Here is a 26,489-nt window from a genome sequence, read left to right as displayed (position 1 = left end):
TCGCTGGAGTGCTCCCTGCCTCCGTGTTCGAAAATGGAATTCGACACGGAGGGACACTGTCAGGAAACACGCCGTCCTAAGTGCGCATGCACGCTTAGGGTTTTATTATAGAGGATGACAATTTTGCATGAGGTAAAACTCTTTATAGTTTATAAATCTTTCCTTTTGGCTAAGTCTTAATAATAATATTGTTATGTATAGCTAAAGAGACTTATGATTAAGAAACGGTTTTATTTCAATGCAATTTCTATATGGTACGATTCCTGAATTTTTTAAGAGTCTGATGTCTGGATATCAACCATTAAGATCATTGCGTTCTGAGACTTCGGCATTGCTGAAAATGAACGCTAATCCTAAATACGCAGAAACGAATGCCATGACTTTTACATGTGCAGGAATTAAGTTGTGGAATAGCCTTGTTGGCCAAATTCGGAAGTGTAGATATAGGAACTCATTCGGGAAAATGTTAAAAACACAACTATTTGTAGACGAATTTCTTTGAGCAAAGATTGAATCTGTCTGTTTTGTTCTTATTTTGTTCTGACTTTTTATTTTAAATTCTTTATTGATTTTTCAAACTACAAATGCGCAATAAATGATTCACATATTTGTACATTACATGTTAAGTGAAACATAACTCACAAATATTACTGCACAATGAAATTCCCCCCCCCCCCTCTCAGCTAATAAACAAAAATATCAAAAACTTCATGAAGCTATTCATAAAACCCCTGAATTAATTCCAATTCTATTCCCTTCCCCCACCCCCCAGGATGTGTATGTTTACTTGTCCATAAAATAAAAATGAATTATTCCTCTTTACATCCATAAACTTCTTAAAGCATCCCTGTTCTGACTTTTTAATATTTTATGTATGTAACTTTTTGTAAACCGTTTTGGGAGAAAACGGTATAGAAATTTTACAAATAAATAAAATAATAAAATTTTACTTTTGTGATTATGATAAACATACCAAGGTCCTCAAAATAGTGCCAGGCGGGCCGCATGTGGCCCCCCCGAGTTTGAGACCACTGCCTTAGAGAGTGCTGGTTTCAAATGGTTCCTGCTAACATCTACAAGCAGTAGGAAGCAAGGTGTGCAATTCATTTCTTAAGAATACTAAACCAAAGCATCTCTGAATAATGAACTAAAGTTAAACATTGAAAGTTACATAGGAATGCAGGCAATGACCTGAAATTGCACCTGTTCTATAGGCCAGCAGCCACAAGCTCCCTGACCTCGAGCGTTCACCTCTGGGTTGCTTAGCTAAAAAGTAGTTGGATGTAACCAAACCAGACTTATTCAACCATTTTAAACCGAAGTGACATACGGCCGTGCTCTGTGGAAAGAAAAATGAAGCATAGGCGGCGATCTTTAAAGAGGCCTGCAGAAAAATTTAATTAAAAGAAATTATTCTGGGTCAGTGGACGGTTTTCACAATGTATTTGTTGACATTTGATTTCGTCCGTTTCTGACTTTGCACAAAGCCTTCTTGGCCTACGCAAAGAGCAGCAGAGAAGCCGATAAGTGAATCCGTTAAATAATTCTGCCCTGTCACGTCTCGGTGTAAATACACGGACAGCAAAGCGTAGAGCAGACAGGATTTACACTGATCTATTCTGACATTAAACGATGAAGCTGAAGATTGCTGCCTAGGAAAATTAAAACATGATGATTGTAGGAAACTTAATTTTAGTTGGCGTTCTGAAGGGAAGAAAGGGTATCGTTATTTCTGACGACCAGCATTGAATATCCAGGGGTAGTTTTATCCACTAAAAAGTTAACTGATTATAAGCCATTATTCAGCGTTAACTTTTTGACGTAAAGATAGGCCACTTATTTATATGGTCCTATTTGACCACTAAACTCATTTGATTGGGCACTGAATATCCGTGGATCAGCGAGGGTGCTAAGGCTGTGGCGTTAACCACTGCACCACACTTCCCCCATCTAGCCCAGTATCCTGTTTTTGTAGAGGCCAATCCAATGCACCAGTACCTGGCCAAAATCCAAATAGTAGCAGCATTCCATGCTACCGTCCCATGTCTATCCCAACAGCAGACTATGGACTTTTCCTCCAGGAATTTGTCCAAACCTCTTTTAAAACCAGCTACATTAACTGCTCTTACCCCATCCTCTGGCAACTATTCTCCGATTGAAAAACTATTTCCTCCTATTGGTTTTAAAAGTATTACTCTGTAACTTCATTGAGTGTCCCCCTAGTCTTTGTAAACCTTGATGCAGGAAAAAAAAAAAAAAAAAAAAAAAATCGATCCACTTGTACCCATTCTCCACCACTCAGGATTTTGTAGACTTCAATCTCCCCCTAGCCGTCTCTTTTCCAAGCAGAAGAGCCCTGACCTTTTGAGTCTTTCCTCTTACGAAAGGAGTTCCATCCCCTTTATCATCTTGGTCGCTCTTCTTTGAACCTTTTCTAGTGCCGCTCTATCTTTTTTGAGATAAGGAGACCAGAACTGAACACAATACTCAAGGTGAGGTGTTATAACATTCTTAGTCTTGTTAACCTCCCTTTTCTAATAATTCCTAGCATCTTGTTTGCCTTCTTGGCTGCCGCCATACTTTGGGCAGAAGGCTTCAGTGTATTGGCTACGATGACAATGAGATCCTTTTCTTGAGTGCTGACTCCCAAGGTGGACCCTAGCATGCAGTAACTGTGGTTTGGATCATTCTTTCCAATGTGCATCACTTTGCATTGAATTTCATCTGCCAGTCTTCCAATTCCCTAAGGTCTTCCTGCAGTTTTTTATAGTCCTTATGCGCTTTAACAACTTTGAACAGTTTATTATTTATTTATTCATTAAATTTTCTATACCATTCTCCCAAGGGAGCTCAGAACGGTTTACATGAATTTATTCAGGTACTGAAGCATTTTTCCCTGTCTGTCCCAGTGGACTCGCAAGCCATCTAATGTACCTGGGGCAATGGGGGGATTAAGTGACTTGCCCAGGGTCACAAGGAGCAGCATGGGTTTGAACCCATAACCCCAGGGTGCTGAGGCTGTAGCCTTAACCACTGGGCCATAACAGTTCTAAGCAGTTCACAATAAAAGGAGACAACGGACAAGCAGCGAAGTTACAAACAGCAACGTAAGAACATAAGAAGCGCCATCTCTGGATCAGACCTAGTCCGGCGATCCTGGCGTAATTTTTAGTCACCCATATCCTTCTATGCCTCTCGTAAGGAGATGTGCATCTAGTTTGCTTTTGAATCCTAGGACGGTTGATTTCGCAATAAATAATACCTCAGGGTACATAATTATGAAGTTACAAGTTTATCAAAAAGATAGGTCTTTACTAATCTTCTGAAAGATTCATAAGAAGAAGCTTTCAAAATAGTTTCACTTAACTAGTCGTTCATTTTACCAGCTTGAAATGAAAGGGTCCTCTCCAGAAATCTCTTGTAAATACAGCCTTTCAATATAGGAAAGGAAAATGAGCGAGATTTACGAGTGCATCTGGTGGTACGAGCCAACTCAAAACGATAACAGAGATAATTTGGAAGCAAGCCAGGTAAAGTTTTGAAACAGATACAAGCAAACTTATACCGGTGTCATCTGCAAATTTAATTACCTTGCTCGTAGTTCCAGTTTCTAGATCATTTATAAATAAATAGCTCTGATCCCAGCACAGATCCTTATTTACCCTCCTCCACTATTTGTTACGAACTTTCACTTCGTTTTTGCATTGACGTTGATACCTATCAACTGGAAAATACTCTGAAACCAGTGGCTCCTTTCATTTACAGAGGTCACCAAAGAAGCTATGATATGTTAATAATGACTTGGGGCTACTAACTGCCTGTGTTGTTACAGTCTGGTGACCTCCAGGTGAAAGACTTCATATCCTCATGTCAAAAGAAATCCAGACGCTTTCATCTTATCTTTATTGTAAAATACTTCCTCCCACCCCCAGCTTGACAAGACCGGACATGTATGTGCATCATGGTCTAGAATCTGTACCTTTTCCAAGAGCTTTATTAGCATACTTCTCCTCTCTGGAAGAAGAGAGATCTTTGATAGATTGAGAGGCCTGGATTGTAAATGTTTTCAGTATACGATTAACTGCTTTCTTTTGTAACTCTTCGGAAATGTTTATTCTGTTGGCTCTTCTGTCCCTTGCTAGTGCTCCAACATGACACATTCTTTGGATGCATCACCATCCCATTGGCAAACCCTTTCACTGAAATATGACCTTTTTGTCATCCACTCCTTCCAAACAAGGATTTTGCCATTTGGAGGAAGGAAGAAGAAGTGTCATGGCACACCTCTGCATTGGATGTCATCATCAGTATTAATCAGTCCGAGAGACACCAAAGATTGCAGCGTTGATGTTGATATTATTGATAGAACACATTTGCTATTGTTAAGCCAACAGATTTTATTTGTAAAATTTATTTGGTATATGCTTGCTTTGATCAGGCAAGCTCACTTATAAGGTCTCCGTGTTTCCACTCCCTTTTAGATTAACATCCATAATGACTGGATGGTGAAGGGGTGGCTGGGTAATACATTTCCTATGGGAATTTTTGACATAATTTATAGCCAATTGAAAGTACAGAATCAAATTGCAGTTATATCCATCATAATCAATAATGGGCTATAGGATCTGTTATGTTCATCTACTTGTTTCCAAAGGGAACTATCCAAACTATTCTATTTTGGTTTAAAGCCATATCTTCTACTATTGTCAAACTCACTACAAAATGGATAAAACTTACTAAAACTGATGCCAATAATTGACAGTTACTGACAAATGTACACGAGGTGTTATTCTATAAATAGCACCTATGTATGTAATATATAATTGCAGGGTAGGACATATACATGGGCAGAACATGAAAGGGCCATGGGATCATCTTCAACTGAAATACTATCAGTTTCAATGACACGGGGACAGAATTTGTCCCCCATCCCCATCTCTGCAGTTAACCACGGAAAAGCATCCCCGTGTCATTCTGTAAGGTGAGAGGGAAGAATAAGAGTATGAATGGGCCCAGCCACGGACCCTCAAGCCTTGCATTGAAGAATGTTGGTGTAGAAAGATCGAGGTGGAGATAGACACTAAAGAATGACAAGGAATGGTTTCCTGCGGTACTGGGACAGACCGAAGATCCATCAAGCCCACCATCCTGTTTCCAACAGTGGCCAAAATAGGTCACAAGAACCCAAATAGTAGCAACATTCCAGAGCTCATATTGTGATGCCATAATGCCTCATTCCACCAATGCCTAAGAGCCAACCTCAGCAGTGATGTCACAATGGCTTGACAGTACTATACTTGGCTTACATAAAAACATAAGATTTGGCTCAGAGAATGACATAAGGACAGTTGTCCTATCCTTGTGGTTAACAATGGGAAACCATTCCCATGTCATTCTTTAAGGAGAGAGGGAAGAATTAGAGTATGAATGGACACAGCCACTGACCCTCAAGCCTTGCATTGAAGAACGCTGGTATAGAAGGACTGAGGTGGAGATAGACACTAAAGAAAGATACGGGATGGTTTCCTGCGATTATCCAAGGGGACGGGGACAAATTCTGTCCACATGTCATTCTCTATCAAGCATTACTTGTCACCTGTAGGTGTGCCCCTTTATATTTGCCATGGCCATGGCCTAAACGTAGGCGCGCTCATCCTGATTTGCACTAGCTCTATAATGACATCCTCGTACACAGATGTTGTTATCAAACTGGCCCGTAGTAGTCAACATCAGCATGTGTAACTGGAAGCCCCAATATACAGAATTCCCTCCATGTTGCATCAATGTGAGCATTATATTGCTCTGTGCTTACAAATCCTGCAAATTTTGTAAGAGCCATTACCCAGCTGTAAAATTGCCACCAAACTGAACTAGCAGCTTATGTTCTTTATAAATATTTTTTGGGCTTGTTTTTGGCATGGCTGTTTCCTTTTGTTAGACCTGGGCTATGGTGTTTTTGTGGTCTACCAGTTCATGTATTATAATACTGGGTTTCGATAGTCTGATCATAGGAGCCAGCTTTTCTAAATCATTGGGGGGGTGCTGAATCCAATGAAACTTGCCCCTCCCTGGACACTGTCAAGGAGTTTGCTCAATATTGGGGGTGCCCAAGCACCCAGAGCATCCACACAGCTGACGCCTATGGCTCTGATAAAAGGTAGCAGACCCTGCAAAAGTTCCAAAATGGCCACCAAAACCCTGCACTGGAACCGTGACTTGTTTCGTCTGCAGGCCTGCCACGAGGGAATAAGCTCTCAGCCAGGGGGCTGGGCTCTCCTTAATGGGACATGGGATTGATTGTGAGGAGTGTGAGATGTGTGGTTGGCTGTAACTTAAATTTGAGTACAATATGCTCCAATTTTAAAAGAAACTAACGATACCCTTTGCTTTGTTGGTGGCAGGGAGTTGTGCTAAATCAGGGGTCTCCAAAGTCTCTCCTTGAGGGCCGAATCCAGTCGGGTTTTCAGGATTTCCCCCATGAATATGCATTAAAAGCAGTGCATGCACATAGATCTCCTGCATATTCAGGGGGGAAATCCTGAAAACCCGACTGAATTCGGCCCTCAAGGAGGGACTTTGGAGACCCCTGCGCTAAATCATTGAAAAAATTGAGAACATGGAAGAGGCAGGAGAATGGCCTAAAAGCTTGAGAACATTTCTCTGTGCAAGTAAAATTTGTCCTCATACTCACTGTTAATGTTAGGATGCTAAAATCTTATCAACAAAGTTAAAATATTAACTCTGTAATGTTTACCCACTGCCTTTTTCGAGCTGTACTTGGGGGAATGACATAAAATGCTTCATAAAACTTTCAAGTAAATATTGAGTCACCTCCTTCACATTAGTCTGATTCCAAAGTATTTACTATCTAACTGACCAATGTATAAAACATTTCTTTAGGGCTTCAGACATGCCAATCGTTGTTCGCTGATACTCTCGCGATACAACCAAAAATTTTGATATTTGGCTATGGCTGTGGCTTCTTCATTTGCCCATTGATTCTATAAATAATTTTTGTATTTATTTATTTTAAATATTTTTTAAAACTTTTTGCTTCTTTTAAATATATAAAGTGCTTCTCATAAATACTTATAAAAAAGTCAACTTAGCTTTTTAGAAATTCTCCTTAATAGGATCGGGTCGGGGCTTGCCACATCGACATGTTTCGCCTAAACGGCTTTTTCAAGATATTTAAAAAAAGCAAAAAGTTTAAAAAAATATTTAAAATAAATAAATACAAAAATTATTTATAGAATCAATGGTCAAATGAAGAAGCCACAGCCATAGCCAAATATCAAAATTTTTGGTTGTATCGCGAGAGTATCAGCGAACAACGATTGGCATGTCTGAAGCCCTAAAGAAATGTTTTATACATTGGTCAGTTAGATAGTAAATATCATAAAACTTTCAAGCACGAAGTAAAATGCCTGACTGTAATGATTACTTTTTTTCTCTTAGTAGGAAAACTTTGTGTGTTTTTGATATTATTGGGTTACACATATGTCTTAGTTGAAAAAAAAAATAGTTTTCGGCTCTCTTCTTTCTAAACACATCCAAAAGAATTGTCTGAATGGTATATTTTTGTTCTAAGAACATAAGCAGTGCCTCCGCTGGGTCAGACCAGAGGTCCATCACGCCCAGCAGTCCACTCACGCGGCGGCCCATCAGGTCCAGGATCTGTATAGTAATCCTCTATCTATCCCCTTTTCCTTCAGGAAATCATCTAATCCCCTCTTGAACCCCAATACTGTACCCTGTCCTATCACACCCTCTGGAAGCGCATTCCAGGTGTCCACCACCCTTTGGTGAAGAACTTCCTAGCATTGGTTCTGAATCCGTCCCCTCTTAATTTTTCCGAATGCCCTCTTGTTCTTGTAGTTTTTGAAAGTTTGAAGAATCTGTCCCTCTCCACTTTCTCTATGCCCTTCATGATCTTGTAAGTCTCTTATCATGTCCCCTCTAAATCTCCGCTTTTCCAGGGAAAAGAGCCCCAGTTTCTCTAATCTTTCTCTCTCTCTCTCTCTCTATTTCTGTCTGTCTATCTCTCTGTCTCCTTTTCTCTCTCTCTTTCTGTCCCTCTCCACTTTCTCTATGCCCTTCATTATCTTGTAAGTCTCTTATCATGTCCCCTCTAAGTCTCCACTTTTCCAGGGAAAAGAGCCTTGTAGAAACAGAAAAAGAAGATGACATGTAACTTGAATAATGGATTTAGAATTCTAGTGTCAAAGTTATCTGCTTTTTTGCTTTAATTTGTTTTGGCTGGTTGTGTGTGTTGGGTTTTTTTTTCCCCCTTCTGTTAGATTACTCTTGAAACTCTGAGACAGTCATGGCAGATCTTTGCGTCCTTGCCGTTCAAGGTTAAAATGCAACTTTCTCAAGAGCCCTATCATGAAAAGCTACGTTTTCTCACGTGCAGGCTATCGTGGATCTTTGAAAACAAAATGGTCAGTCAGGTTGACGTCAAAAGGCTTTCCTGTCTCGAGCGACTGACAATTGCCAGCTCTGTGTGGCGATTCTATGAAAACAGGAGCCCTCTGGTTCTTTTGCAGAAAGACTTTCACTAATTGATTTAGCAGTAAATTTGAAAAAATAGCAAAATAATTTTACAAAAAAAACAAAGCAAAGGAAGAACGGCAAGAAGTAAAATAATTATTGTTTACTTGGTTTCAGATTATTGTGTCTTACAGATCACTAGTTGCTATAGGGGTCCTTTTATTAAGGTAGGCTAACTGATTTAGAAACATAGAAAGATGACGGCAGAAAAGGGCTATAGCTCATCAAGTCTGCCCACTCTACTGTCCCACCCCATTAAGTCAGAGTGCTGCTCGACCCACGTAGAGATCCCATGTGGATGTCCCATTTATTCTTAAAGTCGAGCACGCTAGTGGCCTTGATCACCTGCACCGGTAGTTTGTTCCAGTGATCCACCACCCTTTCTGTAAAGAAATACTTCCTGGTGTCACCACCAAATCTCCCTCCTCTGAGTTTGAGCAGGTGCCCCCTTGTGACTGAAGGTCCCTTAGGAAAGAATATGTCGTTTTCCACCTCGACACGACCTGTAACGTACTTAAATGGTTCAATCATGTCACCCCTCTCCCTGCGCTCCTTTAGAGAGTAGAGCTGCAACTTGCCCAGTCTTTCCTCGTATGAGAGACCCTTGAGTCCGGAGACCATCCTAGTGGCCATTCGCTGGACTGACTCAGCTCGAAGTACATCTTTACGGTAATGCGGCCTCCAGAATTGCACACAGTACTCCAGATGAGGTCTCACCATGGTTCTGTACAGTGGCATTATTTAGTGCGCGCCAAGATACCCATAGAAATATAATGAATGTCTTAGCATTTTAGTGTGCACTAAATCAGTTAGTGCACCTTAATAAAAAGGACCCCATATTTTGTTCTGGAAAAATCAGAATCTTTTGCAAGACCTTCTAAAGAAGGGATTTTTATTGTCTCAAAAATTCTTGTACATCCTCTTCAGAATCTTTTTGCTTTTGGTCCAGTACTCAGAATTGCAGCCTGCAAAGAATCCAATTCCCTTATAATGCCTATGGCACACTCTAATATTATAAAATTTGCTGACAAAGCAGATTTCTTCAGCAGTTTTTACACCATTGGCTCAAATTCGCGGGAGCCAGTCAGGAAGCCGCCCAGCACCAAAGCACATTCCTGCTCAGCGCCTGAAGAAACCTGAACTCACGGCAGCCATCGACCGGCCAGGGCAGGAGCGCCGAAAGCTTGCTCCTGCCCCCTGCACCTCTGGACCACCAGGGATCAGCAGAGGAGGTACAACGGGCAGGGAGGGCGACAGGGTGCAGATCCTGGGAAGGCAGGGCACTTGAATATTAAGCCGCCCGACTTATATTCGACTCAACCGTTTTTCCTCCTTTTGGGGGGGAAAATGGGGGTCTCGACTTATATCCGAGTATATACGGTAAGTGAAAAATGATGAGCAGAGATAAAGGTGAACGGATTTGAAGGACTTCCCCTGATGCAGCCAGGTGATCTGGCAAAACAAGGATCGTTGTCAGGATTATGAGTTCTTTTGCTGGAGCAGTGAAACTTCTGGAGCTTCTGGAGTGTTTGAAGATTTGAAGACTTGAACAAATTGTTCCTCCAGCTCAAGAAAAGTGTTTTTCTATCTTTTCTGTACACAAACAGTGGTTTGGACCTTTTTGCGATAAGGAGCAAATTCTCTGTGGAGTTTTTTTTATGCCAGTGATAAGATTAAAAGCAGCTAGAAGTTTCTGTATTTATCTTGCTACTTAAGTTTGAGGCTTTTTTTTCTCTACATGTCATTGCTGGATACCCTGTAGGTTCCTTCCCCTGCCTGGCTTGGTAACAACTGAAATATAGCCGTGAAATTAGTCTTCGTTACCTTTTATAGTGGATTCAGAGATAAAGGTTACCATATGGCTCCAGAAAAAGAAAGATGGATTGAGTCATCCGGGTTTTACTTCCACTGTGGAAGTAAAACCCGGATGTCTCAATCCGTCAATCCGTCCTCCTTTTTCTGGAGTCGTTTGGTAGCTCTAAGCAGAGATGAACCTTTGTTAGGCTCATGCAAGCCGTTTGGATTCCCGAGAATACTTTGGATTCCAAAACTATGATGAGGATTGTTTGTTTTTTCCTGGTCTAAAAATGTGAGATAGGAGGGCGTAGCCTACATATTGTCATCAGACTACAAGGGACACATCATGCGGCACAAATTCTCCAAGTAGATGCTAAAGAAATTTGGCAGCAGAGGAGGCTTCAGACGAATATGTGCTCACCTTCTGAAGAATGTGTTTTGCTTGGAAGATCCTTTGTGTTAAGGGATGAGGGTGGGTTCTGCCACCACAGCCATGCGGTTCGGAACCTTGTCTGAAGAGGAGTGGTCCGGATGTCGGGGCAATGACCTTGCTTCTTCCTGTCACTTATATGTTAACACGCTTTTTGTGGAGAGGGTTGATGATATGGATCCTGTGGGGAGAATATTCGGATCTATTTAAGTGGTATTCAGTGGCAGTAAGCTGAGCAATGCCACTGAATATCATCTCTGATTAATCCAAAGTGTTGGGTAGGGACATGCATAAGCTTTTTTTTATTTTTTATTTTAAAGAGCTCCTGAGCCTCCTCCCACCCCCGGGTAATCAGCTAGTCATCTATAAACAGTAACTATGCATTACGACACTAAATCCAGTACTACCATGAGCTGCCGTGAGAAGTCGCAGCAGCCAAGTTAGAGATGGGTCAGAGCAAGAGGCAGGAGCAAGGAGACTGCACTCCTGCCTCACAATGACCCCATACTGGACCAGTAGTATACCTAGTGCATCAGGTCCAGGGGAGCCTACCTAGATATTGGGGTAGGCAGGCAGGGGGAGCTTGGGGGGGGGGAGGTTTTGCCCTGGGCTAGGTGGAAGGGGAGTGGGAGAGAAAGAAGGGTCCAGTGGTATAGCAAGGGGGGAGAGGTTTGACCCGGGCGTCATCTTGGTGGAGGTATTGGCACCTGTCCTCTTCTACGACCCACCTGCTCCTTCCCTGCCCCCCCCCCCCACTACCACATGCACACGTCCCTTCCCCCGTACCTCTTTAATGTTCCCAGCGTGAGCAGCAACCCCAACTTGCTGCTCGCTCCAGTGTCGGCTCCTCCTCTGACATCACTTACTGGACCCGTGCCTAGGAAGTGATGTTGGAGGAGGGGATGGGGAAGGAGCGGATGGGGATGGAGAAGAGGGTGGAGAAGAGGGTGGGGGAGGGGCGTCACTGGAAGGGGCAAGAGGCAAGAGCAAGGGGACTGCGCTCCTGCCTCACAATGACCCCATACTGGACCAGTAGTATACTACCTACCCCCCAAAATGCCCCTTCCAGTGGCGACCCTCCCCGACCCTCTTCTCCATCCCCATCCGCTCGAGACTACGACGGGAACTCCCCACAGCCATTTCCTATTGGCGATCTACACGGGGCAGGAGCGTAGGAAGATCGCTCCTGCCCCTAAAGCCCGCCAGGTAAGGCCGGAATGCCAGGGGGAAGGCTAAAATATGGGTTTAATTTTCCCCCCTCCCCCCAAAAAAATCGCGATTATGTGAAATCGCGAGTGCGGAAGCCGTGAATGGGGAGGGGGGAAGTGTATCTTACATTCAGGCAGCAAATACACTGACAAGCGTATTGACTTCATTTTATCATTTCTTTTGCAGAACGTGGAGCAGGATGTCCGGAACGAATTTGAAGCGAAAAGATTGACAAATTCCTCTGTAATTGAAAATGGGCACCAACCACTGTCAGGTGAGAAGCTGAAATCAGAGATGACCTGCAAGGTTGAAATGAAATGTCACCGACAGTCTTCAGCCCCCAAATTCTGTACACTGTGGGCTAGATTCACTAAGGGCTCGAGGGTGGGAAGAGAGGGGAGTGAATGTGGTGTAAGATCCCACCACCCTGGGTGGCTCCCATCCTTGCTACATCACTGTCTACAACTACTTATTTTTATAGCGTTGCTTTTTTTGGGTATTGAATTTTGAGTGCCATTTATTGAATCCAACCCTATATGGACAGTGTGAAATTCAGCTGTAATTTATAAAACCTGTCTATTAAAATTGCACTGTACAAACAGAGGTCCCAACTTTATAGGGATAACTTAGCCAAATAAAGTTATGACTGTGTGCTGAGCAATACGACTTATATGGATAGGATTGTTAAACGTACCCATGAGGTTTTCCAGATACGTATCAGGATATCTTTAAGCAGATGCCGGACCGCTGAAAATTCAACCCATAAATGCTCTGATGTAATGTACTGTTAATGTCAAAAGCAAATTTCTAGGCTGAAAAGTGCCGGGGTTATCTGTGTTTTTCTCCAACAAGGCTGACCTTTTCAATGAAAAATATTTCACCCAGAAAATCCCTTGAGATTATTTTATCACATTTCCGAGAGGGACCAGTCGGCTGTTCCAGCACTGAACTTTATTATTGTTATTTTAGCTGAGTCGTACTAGAAAACGTTCAGATGCACGCAGCCTGCATGCCTGAATAAATATTTGCATTGGTGGCGTAATACTGAGCTGCAAAATTATGACACTGCACATTCAAACATCTGTTCATCAGCCACATTTTCATCGCACAGAAAGGCCCCACAGTGGACTCCTGCATTCCAAAGAGTCTGCTTGTAGCACAGCTCACAAATTCCCGTTATGTACGGAAACGTACATTTTGATCAGGATTTTATTTTAGTTTCATTTGGGGGGAAAGAGAGGGGCCGTTTTTCTTTGAGAGCGCACCTACCCAAATTCTCAAACCTTACAACGAAGAGCACCAGCCCTCTGCAGTCACGAGTCGCTTCACCCACCATACCATGAACCGTCACACTATGCTATACATTGTATCTTTCATACTATATTTGGCCCTCTGTCTATGTGTTACTAATTCTCATGCTATACCCACTACACAATATTTGTCATTCCATGTCTACTCTCTATACAGGCAGTCCCCAGGTTAAGAACGAGTAACATTTTTTAAAGCCGTTTTTAAGGCCCAGCTGATAAAAGGGCCAACTGCCCCTACCAGTGTTCCCTCTAAGTTACAGCCTGCACAACCACACACTGTTCTTAATGTGGCCATGCATCATTCCTGAATCTGCTACAGGAGAAGTGTAGGAGTCTATGCCACTGGACATACTGCTCAGTGAAATCAAATGATGCTGCAACCGCGTTCTTAAGTATGAGTCGTACTTAAGTTGTTCGTCTGTAACTTGGGGACTGCCTGTATAACAGTTTCCCCTGCTATGTTTTGTCATACAATGCTCGTCATGCTATGTCTCACCATACCATGTTGTTATGTTTTTTACCATGCTTTGTTAACTATGTTTTGCCATCTCTGTCAATGTCTTGCCATGCTTGCCAAAAATAGCCAGGAGATAAGATATTTACTTTAGCTATCCCAGTAAATGCATAATAATACAGAGAACAGGGTAACTTAAAAAAAATCTTAAACCAGTACATTGAAGGCTCCAAAGCCCTTTTGCATAAATATCTTCGCATTCTCTTCAAAAAACCTACTCTAACAAAAAATATTAACTCAATATATCACATAAAAGAAATACTGGGGTTGAAACATCAGAGTTTATGATTCGGAGAGGGATCATGGGGCCTCCTATAGCACACACCTATTTCAGTACCCACTTCACCAATTCCGATCTGTTCTAATCATTTGCTGCTCCCTAATGTATTATTAATATTTTTTTTAACATTTCAGAATGATCTAAATCATTTAAACTCCATCAAATCACATGTTAAAATTTCACAACGTGCAAGCCATCACTTAACTGTCCAAACTAAACTAAACTAATCCTAACCCTAACCTTCTCTACAACGTGGAGCTCGGCATGGTTTACAGGAGTTGGGATAGAACGGAACTCCAATGGAATTATAGAAGTAAGTATAAAGAGAGAGAAGAGGGTTTAGTGTACCAGAGAGGGAAAGAAAAGTTACATTTTAGAGAATAGCCAAGTTTTCAGATGCTTACGGAATAGTTGAAGGGAGCTCAAGTTGCGAAGTGGGGAGGTAAGGTTAATCCAGAGCTCAGTGAGTCTGAAGTGGAGGGAAACTAAACTAAACTAAACCTTAGGTTTGTATACCGCGCCATCTCCACAAGCGTAGAGCTCGGCACGGTTTTCAGGGTTAGGTTGAAAAGGAGCTACAATGAAGGGTTATAGGAAAGGAGCTAGGAAGATAAAGAGGGACAGGGTACCAAAGAGTGGGAGGTGTTAGATTTTTGAAAAGAGCCAAGTTTTCAGGTGTTTGCGGAAGAATTGAAGGGAGCTTGAAATTCTGAGCGGGGATGTGAGGTTGTTCCAGAGTTCTGTGGTTCTAAAGGGGAGGGATGTTCCTAGTTTTCCTACGCGGGATATACCTTTTGCAGAGGGGAATGATAGTTTCAGTTTTTGGGAAGACCCTAGTTTACCAACATGGGAATATGCCTTTTAAAGAGGGGAAAGATAATTTTAGTTTCTGGGCGGATCTTGTGGAATTTGGATTTGAGGAGTTCCTGGATAATGGAATAAAAGGAGGAAGGATGCCGTGGAGGATCTTGAAGGTTAGGCAGGCACATTTAAAGTGGACCCTGGAGATTACAGGAAGCCAGTGGAGCTTGGATAGGAGTGGTGAGACATGGTCAAATTTACTTTTTGAGAAGATAAGCTTAGCCGCGGTATTCTGGATTAATTGGAGTCTATGGAGGCTTTTCTTTGTTAGGCTTAAGTAGATAGAATTGCAATAGTCCAATCTGGAAATGATGGTGGATTGTACGAGGACGGCAAAGTGTTTTTGATGGAAGCAGGACCTCACTTTCCTCAGCATGTGAAGGCTAAAAAAGCATTTTTTTAATCAAGGAATTGAGGTGGTCATTGAAGGATAGTGAGGAATCAATGGTGATGCCCAGAACTTTGCTTGAGAACTCCAACTGAAGTGAGGATCCTGAAGACAATGGGATGGAGGTGGGAAGTTGGTCTAACAGTTATGCCAGCGCTGTGTGGTTTTCACATCGTATAAATGCACTTTAATATGTATGTAAACCTGTAACCCTTTCTGAACTTTCCTGGGAGGAAGGGTTATAAACCAAGTAAATTAACATTAAATAAATGTTAAGGCAGTGAGTCCCCAACCCTTTTAATATTAAGGGCCACACTGTGAATACTAGAAAGCACAGAGGGCCGCCGAAAGATTTCAAGCTTACACATGCTACTAATTCTGTAAACTGCCTTGATATTAAACATTAAAAATTAATACAAGGTTTGGAGGCTTTTATATGACTATTGTCAGAATTTAATTTAATTTACAGATAGATACCTTTGCTTTTGTAGTAAATATTATATTATGTGATGTTAATTTGGTTCACATAATTTCTATGAAAAAATTTAAAAAAATAAATTAATACTGAAATTGATTCGACAACACTTCAATCTCCCATCTGAACAAAGTTGGTTTTTGGTTTTTCTGAGGTCTAGAACCTTTACTTTCGAACGAGCCCTCTCTAGACCCATCTTAATATTAAACCACTGGATGCCAGACATGTAACATCAGAAACACCTTCCCTGTTTGTAAGCACTAAGTCCAGTATGACCCCCACGTTCCATTACCAACTGCTGAAACAGTTCTCCTTGTAGAGAATCCAGGATCTCCCTACTTCTAGGAGACCCCTGCAATTGAGATGCCCCAATCAACATCTAGCATATTAAAATCACCTATTAGTAGTACTTCCCGTTTTGTGGTTATTTTTTTTAATGCCTTCTACTAAATTTATGTCCACTTCTGTCTGTGAAGAAGGCCTGTATATTATACCAGTGTAAATATATTTTCCATTCCCCTCTTTTCAGATTAACCCTATGCAAGAACAGGAAGTCGCTGCAGAGAAGCAGCTAGTGGGGCAGGCTGGTGGCAAAAGGCTCACCTCATTGCTGCTTCTGGCTACCCGAAAATTAAATTACAGTGGCTGGGCCCAGGGAGGGGTTAGGTGAAAGAGTCGGGAGAGCTGGCTAAACCCAGACAGACTCCCGCATTAAAAAAAAAAAAAAAAGCGTCCAGGCATCCGGATAGACCTCTACAAAGAGGATATATCTGGGTTTCCCAGATGTCTCGTCACCCTAGATTCCAGAAAAGTAACTATTCTCTGTTTTTAAAAGCATTTCCATTAATTTACTTACCACAGAAGTCAGACTTACCAGCCTGTAGTTCTCTACTTCTTCCTTACTTCTACTTTTGTGGAAAAGGATCACATCCACCCTTCTGGTACCGACTCTAGAGAAGCATTGAAAAGGTCAGCCAGCAAAGCCGACAGAACTTTCCTAAGTTCCTTCAGTACCCTCGGATGTACATCATGTGACTTCATCATTTTGTCCACTTTTTAGTTTAGCTAGCTCCTCACAATCACAATCATCTGAAAATCAATCAGGGTTTACCACACCTCCATCTTGCACATGGAACCACCCCCTCTGTTTGGGTAACATTTTCTGTCTGCACAGAAGCAGAAGCTGTAACCTGGGCGACAGCTTTGGTGGCTTGATGTTTCCTAGCCATACTGTGGTTTTAGAAGTACTCGCGCCCAATGAAAGAAAAGAGAAAGCAGAAAAAGCCCTACCAATGGAATGTCCTCTTCCTCTTTTCCTCCCTCCTACTCTCTCCTTTCTCTTCCTCCCTCTTTCTCTCTGTCCCTCCCTCCATCTCTCTTTTTCCTGCTTTCTCTCTCTCTCTCTAATATAAATTCAGTTTTCTAGCATATGATTTATTAACGGTGCAACTTCAGAGTAATAACCTTGGAACTTATAGATGTGAGCATTTCACCACACTTCTCCACCTTATCACAATCCACAATAAATTGTTCATATTTAACCACTATCTTATGTTGTAATTTGATTTTGGCAACCACCAGAGACACTAATATAGCAAAAGCTTCATGTACTGTACCTAATCAAGAGCCATGAAATTCAGAAACTTTCAGACCCTTGTTATAGGCTCACACAATCAAAGTTGCCTTCCCAGATGCTGTTACGGAATGTTTCGCCAGACTGCCCTGATTTTGGCAGTGTATAACACAATTTCCACTCACAGCTGTTGCTCCTCCAAGATTTGGCTCCAAATCATGTTACTCCCCCTTTATCAGCTGTTCTAGTTCACTCAGCCCATCCACTCCTAAGGTAGACTGCAACCTATTCCTTGAGCTTTTTCCTGTATGGGTGCAATACGAAAAGGAGCTTTAAGATTTGAAGAAGTAGTGCCAGCATTACAGGAAGTATCCTGTGCTGGTCAGATCTTCTCTGCTGCTGCTGGGATGAGCTCAGTGGCGTGCTTGTAAAGTTTTGACAGTGGGTTCTCTCTCCAGCTGTAGCTAGCCTTGAAATTTATTTTTTTTTTTGGAGGGGGGAAGGTCAGGGATGGACTGGGAAGCAACTCATCCCTCCTGCCACCGATCATTTTGGGGGGGTTTCATGGGGTGTCATCAGAAGGTACTGGGCATCCCTCCTGCCGGGAAACATTGCAGGAGGGTTTGGGGGATCACAGCAGGAGAGATTGTGCATCTCTCCTGCCACGATCGATGGAAGGGGGGGGGGAGGGTCATGGTGAGTGACTGGGCATCCCTTCTACCATGATTGTTGTGTGTGGGGGGAAGGAGGGGGGAGTACGGTTCCATGATTCTCTAACCAGCACTTATGACAGATGCCGGTTAGAGAATTGTGCTTTTAGGCAAAGGACTGGTCCCTCCCAGTCCCTCCAATGCCTAAAAGGTATTGTTTTGGGCATTTGAGACTTGGGTGATTTTTTTTTTCCGAGAATAGGGCTTAAAGATAGACATAGTGGCCGTCTGGGTGATTAAACTCCTGAACATACAGGTAGGCCATTCTCGAAAAAAAAACAAACAAACCACAGTTTGGAGACGTTATTTAGACGCAGGGGTGTCCAATGTCGGTCCCTCGAAGGCCGCAGTCCAGTCGGGTTTTCAGGATTTCCTCAATGAATATGCATGAGATCTATTTGCATGCACTGCTTTCAATGCATATTCATTGGGGAAATCCTGAAAACCCGACTGGACTGTGGCCCTCGAGGACCGACATTGGACACCCCTGATTTAGAGCATGGACATTTCCCTGCTGCCTGCTTTGGGTGCCTAGGGCCTTAGGCCAAAAGGGGACTTAGACGTTTTTTTCATTATGCCCCTCCATGTGTACTTCACATTTTCATAAGTGCTCATAATATTTTGTCCTCCTACCCTCCTCTCCTCCCCCCCCACCTTCCCTGCCTGAACTTATAGCAATGCAGAAAATGCAGCTACTTTTGCAACGTGTCCTTTGTGGCTGCTGGATTTTAAGGGAAATTAATTCATGCGATGTCCTTTTGGAAAATTTACACCAATTTACGTAGTCCAAAATTGCCCACCTACCTTAGAAACAATTTTCAATAGTCTTAGAGCTGCAAAGTGCACTGCTAGTTAAGTTCCTGTGGACTAGGGTTATTAGATGTCCGAGTTTCCTCGTACATGTCCACATTTTGGAGGACTCTATCGAGAGTCGGGGCAGCTTTTTTATTTTACTACTTTTGTCCAGGGAAACTGGACATCTAGTAACCCTACAGCAGTGGTCTTCATTGCAAGGCCCGCAAACCAATAGCGGCCTGCGGATATCATCTGGGCAGCTTGCGCATCTATCTGAAGACCCCCCCCCCCTCCAGCAACATCGGTTGCTCACCATTCTCGTTCCCAGCAGCACTGCTCTAACTCTGTGACGTAAACAAGGTGCCTTCAGTGACCTGGAAGCTTTTCCTCTGCTAATGGTTCCTGCCCTCGCATAGGCGGGAAGCAATAGAAGAGAGAAAGCTTCTGGGTCACTGAAGGCAGCATGTTTACTTCACTGATGTTGCCAGTGTCCTGAAGAGTTACAGCAGCACTGCTGGGAAGAACAGTGGTGTGGTGGGGGAGAATAGCATGGGGAGAATAAGAAAGATGCTGAACCACGGGTATGGGGAGAAGAGGGAAGGAAAGGGGCAGATAGAGATGCCAGACCACAAGGGGGGGGGAGCTGTAGGGGAGAGATGTCAGACCACTGGATGGGAAAGAGGGGGGAGAAGAGAGAGATGTCAGACCAGGGAAAGGAAGGAGGAGGGAGGGATTCCAGATTAAGGCAGGGGAAGAGAAAGGGAAAGACAGAGAGATGCCAGAACACATAGGGGGAGAAGGGAAAGGAAGGAGGTGAGAGAGATGGGAAGGAGAGGCTAAAGATCTCAAACCATGGGAGGGGGAAATGGGGAAGACTGATGTCAGACTATAGGAGAGGGAGGAGATGGTACACAGGGATGGAGGGAAAGGGGAGAGTGAGGGAAGACATGGTGCACAAGGATGGGAGGAGTAGGGAAAGGAAGAGAGATGGAAGAAATGCTGTTTATGCATAGATGGGAATAGGGGCGAAGACAGAAGGAGAAGATAGTGCGCATGGATAGATGGGAAGGGAAGACATGGAAAAGTAGATAGATTTGAGGAGAAAAGCAGAAAAATGAAAGAAAGTTGAATGTTAAAAGTTAATGCCAAAGATAGATGTAACAAATATATATAAAGCTCCCCTGTGTATTCTTTCACACTAGGCAAGAATGTATTAGTTTCAATTACTCATTTAAAGAAAAACGCTCAGAGACCCCCCGTAGAGGACAAGCCCCAAATGTAGCCTCACTATCCAATCATAGCATATAGTTCTTAGAATGTTGAGTGCTTGTAATATGCAATAATCAAAGATGGATGTAGAGCAGAAAGTGAAGGAGAGAAAAATCGGAATGGATAAGAAGGCCCTGGAAACAGAGTTCAGTGCACAGACAGAAGGAAGTGTAGTCAGAGGCTGGGAAAAGATGAGTAGAAAAATAAAATCACCAGACAACAAAGGTAGGAAAAGTGATTTTATTTTCAGTTTAGTGATTGAAATGTCTATATTTGCTTTCTGCTGTCTATATTTTGCACCGTTCAGGAAGAAATGTATTTCTTTCTATTTCTCTGTTGTTTTACTGCATGCAAAGCCTGCCATCTTAGGGTTTTGTTTGTGTATATTAGGACTTTTAGTTTGTGGTCTTATATTTGCATAGGTTTTATCTGTGTTCTGTATGTTACCTAAGTTACCTAAGACCAGGTGTTCTGGTAGGAATGAATGTTGTGAAGCGTTATTGGTGTCGTGACCCCAAGTAGGAAGATATTTGTTGGCAGTTTGTATAGGTTTTGGAAGACCCCCCAGCTCAAGGCTGCATCTGGAGGGCTTCTGTGCATGTGCATGAGCGTGATGTTATCATGTCGACATCCACACATGCGTGGAGGCCCTCTATATGTGGCCAGGAGCTCGGGGAAGAAGACACAAGGTTTGTGTGGGGGCAGGGCTGGGGCAGAACAGGGCGGGGTGAGGCGGGTTCAGGTGTCCTCTTTTTTTTTTTAAGTGGAACATCCTGAGTAGTTTCACTTAAAAAAAAAAATGCTGGTTACCATGGTTCCAAATTTTATGCACATGTAATACCTACAGGTGGCAGTATGGGGTCAAAACACCACACTTTGAAAAGTCAAATCTTCATATGTTTTTGCCTCCTCTAACCTATCCAAATTTCAAGGATGACTCCTTATACCTCTTAACAAATGTAGTTGCCAGTAATTATCTGTTCTAAGAGGGACAGTGTTCAAATCAGGCAATCTAACTAGGTGTCTTTAGCTAATTAAATACTTTGGGGAACTGTCCTCCCCCTAGAAAAGAAGGACAAAGTAGATGCAACCTGAACAATTTTTAAAATACAGCTGCATTTATATAGCTAGAACCTGTTGTGATGGAGGATGAATATCAGAAGCAAATATTACAAGAGATGGACAAATTCAATAATTATTTTGTATTTTAAAAAACAGCAATATTAGCCTTTGCAAGAATCCAATTTTGCTTAAGTTGTCTAAATAGGAAGGGCAAATTTGGATGGGCACAATTTCTTGAATATGTTACAAAAGGGGGATGTATGGATGGGCACAATTTCCTGAATATGTTACAAAAGGCTTACTACACATATAGCCTTTTGTAAAATACATGTGGGTTTTTTCCCCCCTGCATTGTTTTCTGTAAGTGCCAACAGATACAGTGAGATCACCTATTGTACTAAGAGACACATTCACAGAAAATGGCCTCACTCGGGGCTTTGAATGTGTAAATGTTGGCACTTTCACATGAACACCCCCCCCCCCTCCACACACACACACACACACACACCCAGAAGTATTGAGAAGAGAAATTTGTTGATTTCTAAATATTTGGGGACATATTGGCAGAGTTAGGAGTAGTTCTTACCCAGGTAACTCTCCCAACTGGTTCATGGCCAAATGTAACTGAATAATGTCACTGCCTGAACAGTATTCGAACATACCAGGGGAAGAGTAACGGTGGAACTGGATGCTATCAGGGCATTGTCAGTTTTCAGCCTGGTACCTGGGCAGCGAGGCCAGAGAAAATGCAGTGCTTGGATAGATTATCCAGGTTCCAGCATTGAATGTAGAGTGGTCCGCAGTGATTGCTGAAGAAATAAATACTGACACTGAAGATTGCATATTGGACAGATAAAGGTTAATATCTGATTAAGTATTGAATATCGTCACTTAACTGAATGATGCCAACTTTGTCTCCAGACTGCCCACAAGGTAGCCAGTTTTGTCTTAGACCCTAACCATGGATATTCAGAAGCACTATGGCCCAGATTCTCTAACCGGTGTCATTGTCGGCGGCCGCTAATTGCGTGTCAATCACGTGACAGCGCCGGTTAGAGAATCGCACCTCTGGCAAAGATAGGCACCAGAAATGTAGGCCAGGGTTTCCAGGCCTACATTTCCAGTGTCTGCTTTTGATGAGAATCGCACCTCCACAGGCACTTTATGGCAACTAACGCCACTTCTGGCAATAGACACGCCTTTAGTGGTATCAGGCACCATAAAGCACCTATGGAGGTATGATTCCGGCATTGTTTTTTTTAGGTTCTGATAGGCACCTTGAACATCAGTTTAAAACATCATTTAAACGGCATTTTTCACTGAGCTTGGGTGCCTATAAACCAGCGCTGTTTAGAGAATCCCGGCCTATCTGGTTGTGTCCACATAGCTCCAGACCCCAGTGTCATTCTCTACTCCAGACAAATGGCCAAGGGCTGTTTCTGGCCGTTGAAATCACTTTGAATATCGAACCCTTATTTTTTTAGTTCTGTAGAACTACACTGCAACGAACTGAGAGAACTTTCCAATGGCTTCAATACAATAATTATTCAATCTTTTCTTCCCCCCATTTGTTTTTTTTTTTACAGCTCAAACAAAAGTTTCCCATGAGGTAGCTCATTCAGTCCAGGTCTTAAATTCCTCCTCACAGGAACATTCTCCAGCCGTTGCCTCGCGGATGCCACACCTTCCTGTCACTGCAGTGACGCGAGTGTCGGAAGCGTTTTCGGGAGATGCATCCACCTCGGCACCCACCTTCACTTCATCCAGTGGTCAGTTAGCACAGAGCCACAGCAAAAGTCATAACGAAGTTACGATAAAAGCTTCTAATCAAACAGGTGAGAGGACAGGGCGATTGATAAACTTACGTGTAGAGAAACGTAAAACCAGTGCCAGACAGACTTCTGCAATCTGTATCCCCAAAAGACGGCAAAAAAAACTATCCGGATCAAGTACGCATAGCTTATATCGCACTAACGCCTCCAGAGCGATATAAATTTCAGGAAAGGCTGTACAGTAATGATCTTCCCTCTTTTTACTAATAAAAGACCTCAGCGGCGCCACTTACCCTCCCTCTTTTACAAAGCTGCGCTACGCTTTTTAGGGTGCGCTATATATCATGTGTTAAACACCTACTAAACGCTAACCCGTGCATGTTATCCTATGGGCGCGTTAGCGCACACGTTGATTCAGCGCACGCCAAATCTTCGCTAAAACGCTTAGTGCGCCTTTGTAAAAGAGGGCCTTAAAGTTTGAACTCTTCATTACCTTTAACCTCTACACACCCACTTTGCCATAGGTCCAGTATTCTTAATAGTATTGATAACTCATTATTATCTTATATAGTAGCATACATAAGAACATAAGAAGTTGCCTCCGCTGAGGCAGACCAGAGGTCCATCTCGCCCAGCGGTCCGCTCCCGCGGTGACCTACCTTAATGTTTTTTTAATATTCAAAATATTGAGCCTCATACAGTTAAATACTTATCTTGCCTTATATGAAGATTCACAAATCTCTCACTCAGTCGGTCAGGAGGATGCATTTGACATGTTTTGCCTAATTGGCTGTATCAAGGAACTCCTCTGGAAAAAAACCACTTTATATTAAAATGCTGAAGAACTCACATTTTTTAAAAAGAGTTCCAGAGGTGATCCGGGAAATTATAGATCTGCGAGTCTGACGTTGGTGGTAAGGACAGAAATGTATATAAATGATTCTTTACCCAACGTGTGGTGGACACCTGGAATGCGCTTCCAGAGGACGTTATAGGGCAGCGAACGGTACTGGGGTTTAAGAAAGGATTGGACAATTTCCTGCTGGAAAAGAGGATAGAGGGGTATAGATAAAAGATTACTGCACAGGTCCTGGACCTGATGGGCCGCCGCGTGAGCGGACTGCTGGGCGCGATGGACCTCAGGTCTGACCCAGCGGAGGCATTTCTTATGTTCTTATGTTTTGCACTCTGGAAATAATGTTACTGTTGAGCTGAGGAAGTAGGGTAAAGACTCTCCACCATCAATAGCCTGGCCAGCTAAATAGCACATAGTCGCCTAAGCGCTAATATTCAGCGCAAGATGGCCGCTGAATATTAATGATTAGTGGCTAACAGATAGCTGGCTATCTGAGTAACTCCCTCTAATAGAAGTTTATACTACCAGATTTAAAAAAAACATAACTGATAGAAATTAGATTTTTGCTTCAATATGTTTTATGATGGAAAATGTTGGATGGGAGAGGGTTTTTTATTTTATTTTTTTATTGATACTGATTGATTATAAGTGCTTATTATGATTATATTATGTATATTGTTTTGCACTTTTTGTTAGCTTTGAAAACTTAATAAAGATTAAGAAAAAAAAAGAATTTTATGCAATTACATAACAATATATTAATAAAGTACATAATTGAAAAGAAAAAGGAAGACAGAGAAAGGGCATGTCGTAGAAGCTTATCGACTTTGAATAAACAAATAAGCTGTTATAACTGATAGAAATAACAAAGAATTTTTTTACATGAAGAATAAAAATAGCAAAAGAATATAGTGACAAGAATGGAATATTGACAATAATATGTAGAAGAAAAGTTAAAAATAAAAGTAGAATAACAGTTCTTTGAGTGCTATTCTTTAAATAGACACTCATCTGATATTAGAGCAAGCAGGACCAAGTCTTAACAGCAGCCCACAGTGGTCCCCCCCCCCCCTTGGTATTTCTGTAAAGAGAGAAGGTATAGTGCCTTTCTGCATAGCAAAGTTAACTAGCTATACAATGAGAGATTAGAGAAACTGGGCCTCTTCTCCCTTGAAAAGAGGAGACTGCGAGGGGACATGATCGAAACGTTGAAGATACTGAAGGGAATAGACTTAGTAGATAAAGACAGGTTGTTCACCCTCTCCAAGGTAGGGAGAACGAGAGGGCACTCTCTAAAGTTAAAAGGGGATAGATTCCGTACAAACGTAAGGAAGTTCTTCTTCACCCAGAAAGTGGTAGAAATCTGGAACGCTCTTCCGGAGGCTGTTATAGGGGAAAACACCCTCCAGAGATTCAAGTTAGACATATCCTGAGGGCACTGGTCTTTGACCTAAGGGCCGTTGCATGAGCAGACTGCTGGGCACGATAGACCACTGATCTGACCCAGCAGTGGCAATTCTTACATTCTAGGAAATCTCATTTAAAATGGAAAAATAAAGAACAGTTCATATTTCAGCCATTTTATTTCCATTGACAAATGGCCTATTGTTTGTAACCTGAAAGTGACATACAAGTTGTGTGTGTTGCAAGCTTTTCTCAAGAATGAGTTGATGAAAGCTGTAGATGTAAACGTAGATGAAGATGGAGATGTCTTTTATATATTTTTGCTATTAGCAACATTTGATCTGATAACAGGACAGAAGGTGATTGGCTGTGCCCTTTTATGCTATGGCTTGGAAAGCCTCAGGAATGTCTTTTGACATCATTCTGGATGCTTTCTGAGCTCCAGATATTCTGGGGTCACTGTGACCAAGAGTTCTTGTGTCGAATCAGTCAGGATCACAGATTTCTTTTATCAGAGTAAGCATGACTCAGCAGGTTTTGCACTGTAGCAAAGGTTTTCCTGTCATAGAACACAAAGCAATGCCCATGTGGTGATTTAGATTAGAGAATGGCACGGTAACAAAATTCATCACCGTTCCCGTCCCCGCGGATAACCACGGGAAATAATCCCATGTCATTTTCTAGTGTCTATTTCAACCTCGGTCCTTCTACACCAGCATTCTTCAAAGCAAAGCTTGCGGGTCAGTGGTTGTGGCCATTCATACTCTGATTCTTATGGGAGCCAAGGATAATGAAGCCATTGTGACATCACTGATGTGATTGGCTCTTAGGCACTGGTGGAATGAGGCATTATGACATCACAATATCTGCTCTGGATACCAGAGACTGTCATTCTGTAGTGTCTGTTTCAACCTCAGTCCTTCTACACCAGCATTCTTCAAAGCAAAGCTTGCGGGTCAGTGGTTGTGGCCATTCATACTCTGATTATTCCCTCTCTCCTTAAAGAATGATATGAAGATGGTTTCCCGCGGTTATCCGCGGGGACGGGAACGGTGATGAATTTTTGTCACTGTGTCATTCTCTAATTTATATCAGCAGTGCAACAGGGATGTTATGGTCAGTCTCTGCAATACACTTCTTATCCTCTGACGGGGGCTTTTAAACCTACTGGCAGGTGTGGCTCTGGCTGTCTTTAACCAGCCAGCCGATCAATATTGGCTTGACTAGTTAA

At 42.4% G+C, this 26,489-nt stretch overlaps 1 protein-coding gene across 2 annotated transcripts in view; it reads left to right on the top strand.

Annotated features, from left to right (window-relative positions):
- Positions 1 to 26,489, top strand: part of SMTNL2 (smoothelin like 2) — a 92,528-nt gene that overhangs the window by 39,463 nt on the left and 26,576 nt on the right. The window contains exons 2-3 of one of the 2 annotated variants that reach the window (XM_033922679.1): positions 12,176 to 12,263; positions 22,813 to 23,061. In XM_033922679.1, coding sequence (XP_033778570.1) covers positions 12,176 to 12,263; positions 22,813 to 23,061 — 337 coding nt within the window. The remainder of the gene's footprint in view (positions 1 to 12,175; positions 12,264 to 22,812; positions 23,062 to 26,489) is intronic. The other variant, XM_033922680.1, reaches the window with a different exon arrangement.

The sequence above is a fragment of the Geotrypetes seraphini genome, chromosome 15 (assembly GCF_902459505.1).
Source record: "Geotrypetes seraphini chromosome 15, aGeoSer1.1, whole genome shotgun sequence".
NCBI lineage: Eukaryota > Metazoa > Chordata > Amphibia > Gymnophiona > Dermophiidae > Geotrypetes > Geotrypetes seraphini.
Note: the sequence above shows the minus strand (reverse complement) of the source record. Positions and strands in the feature narration are given on the sequence as shown.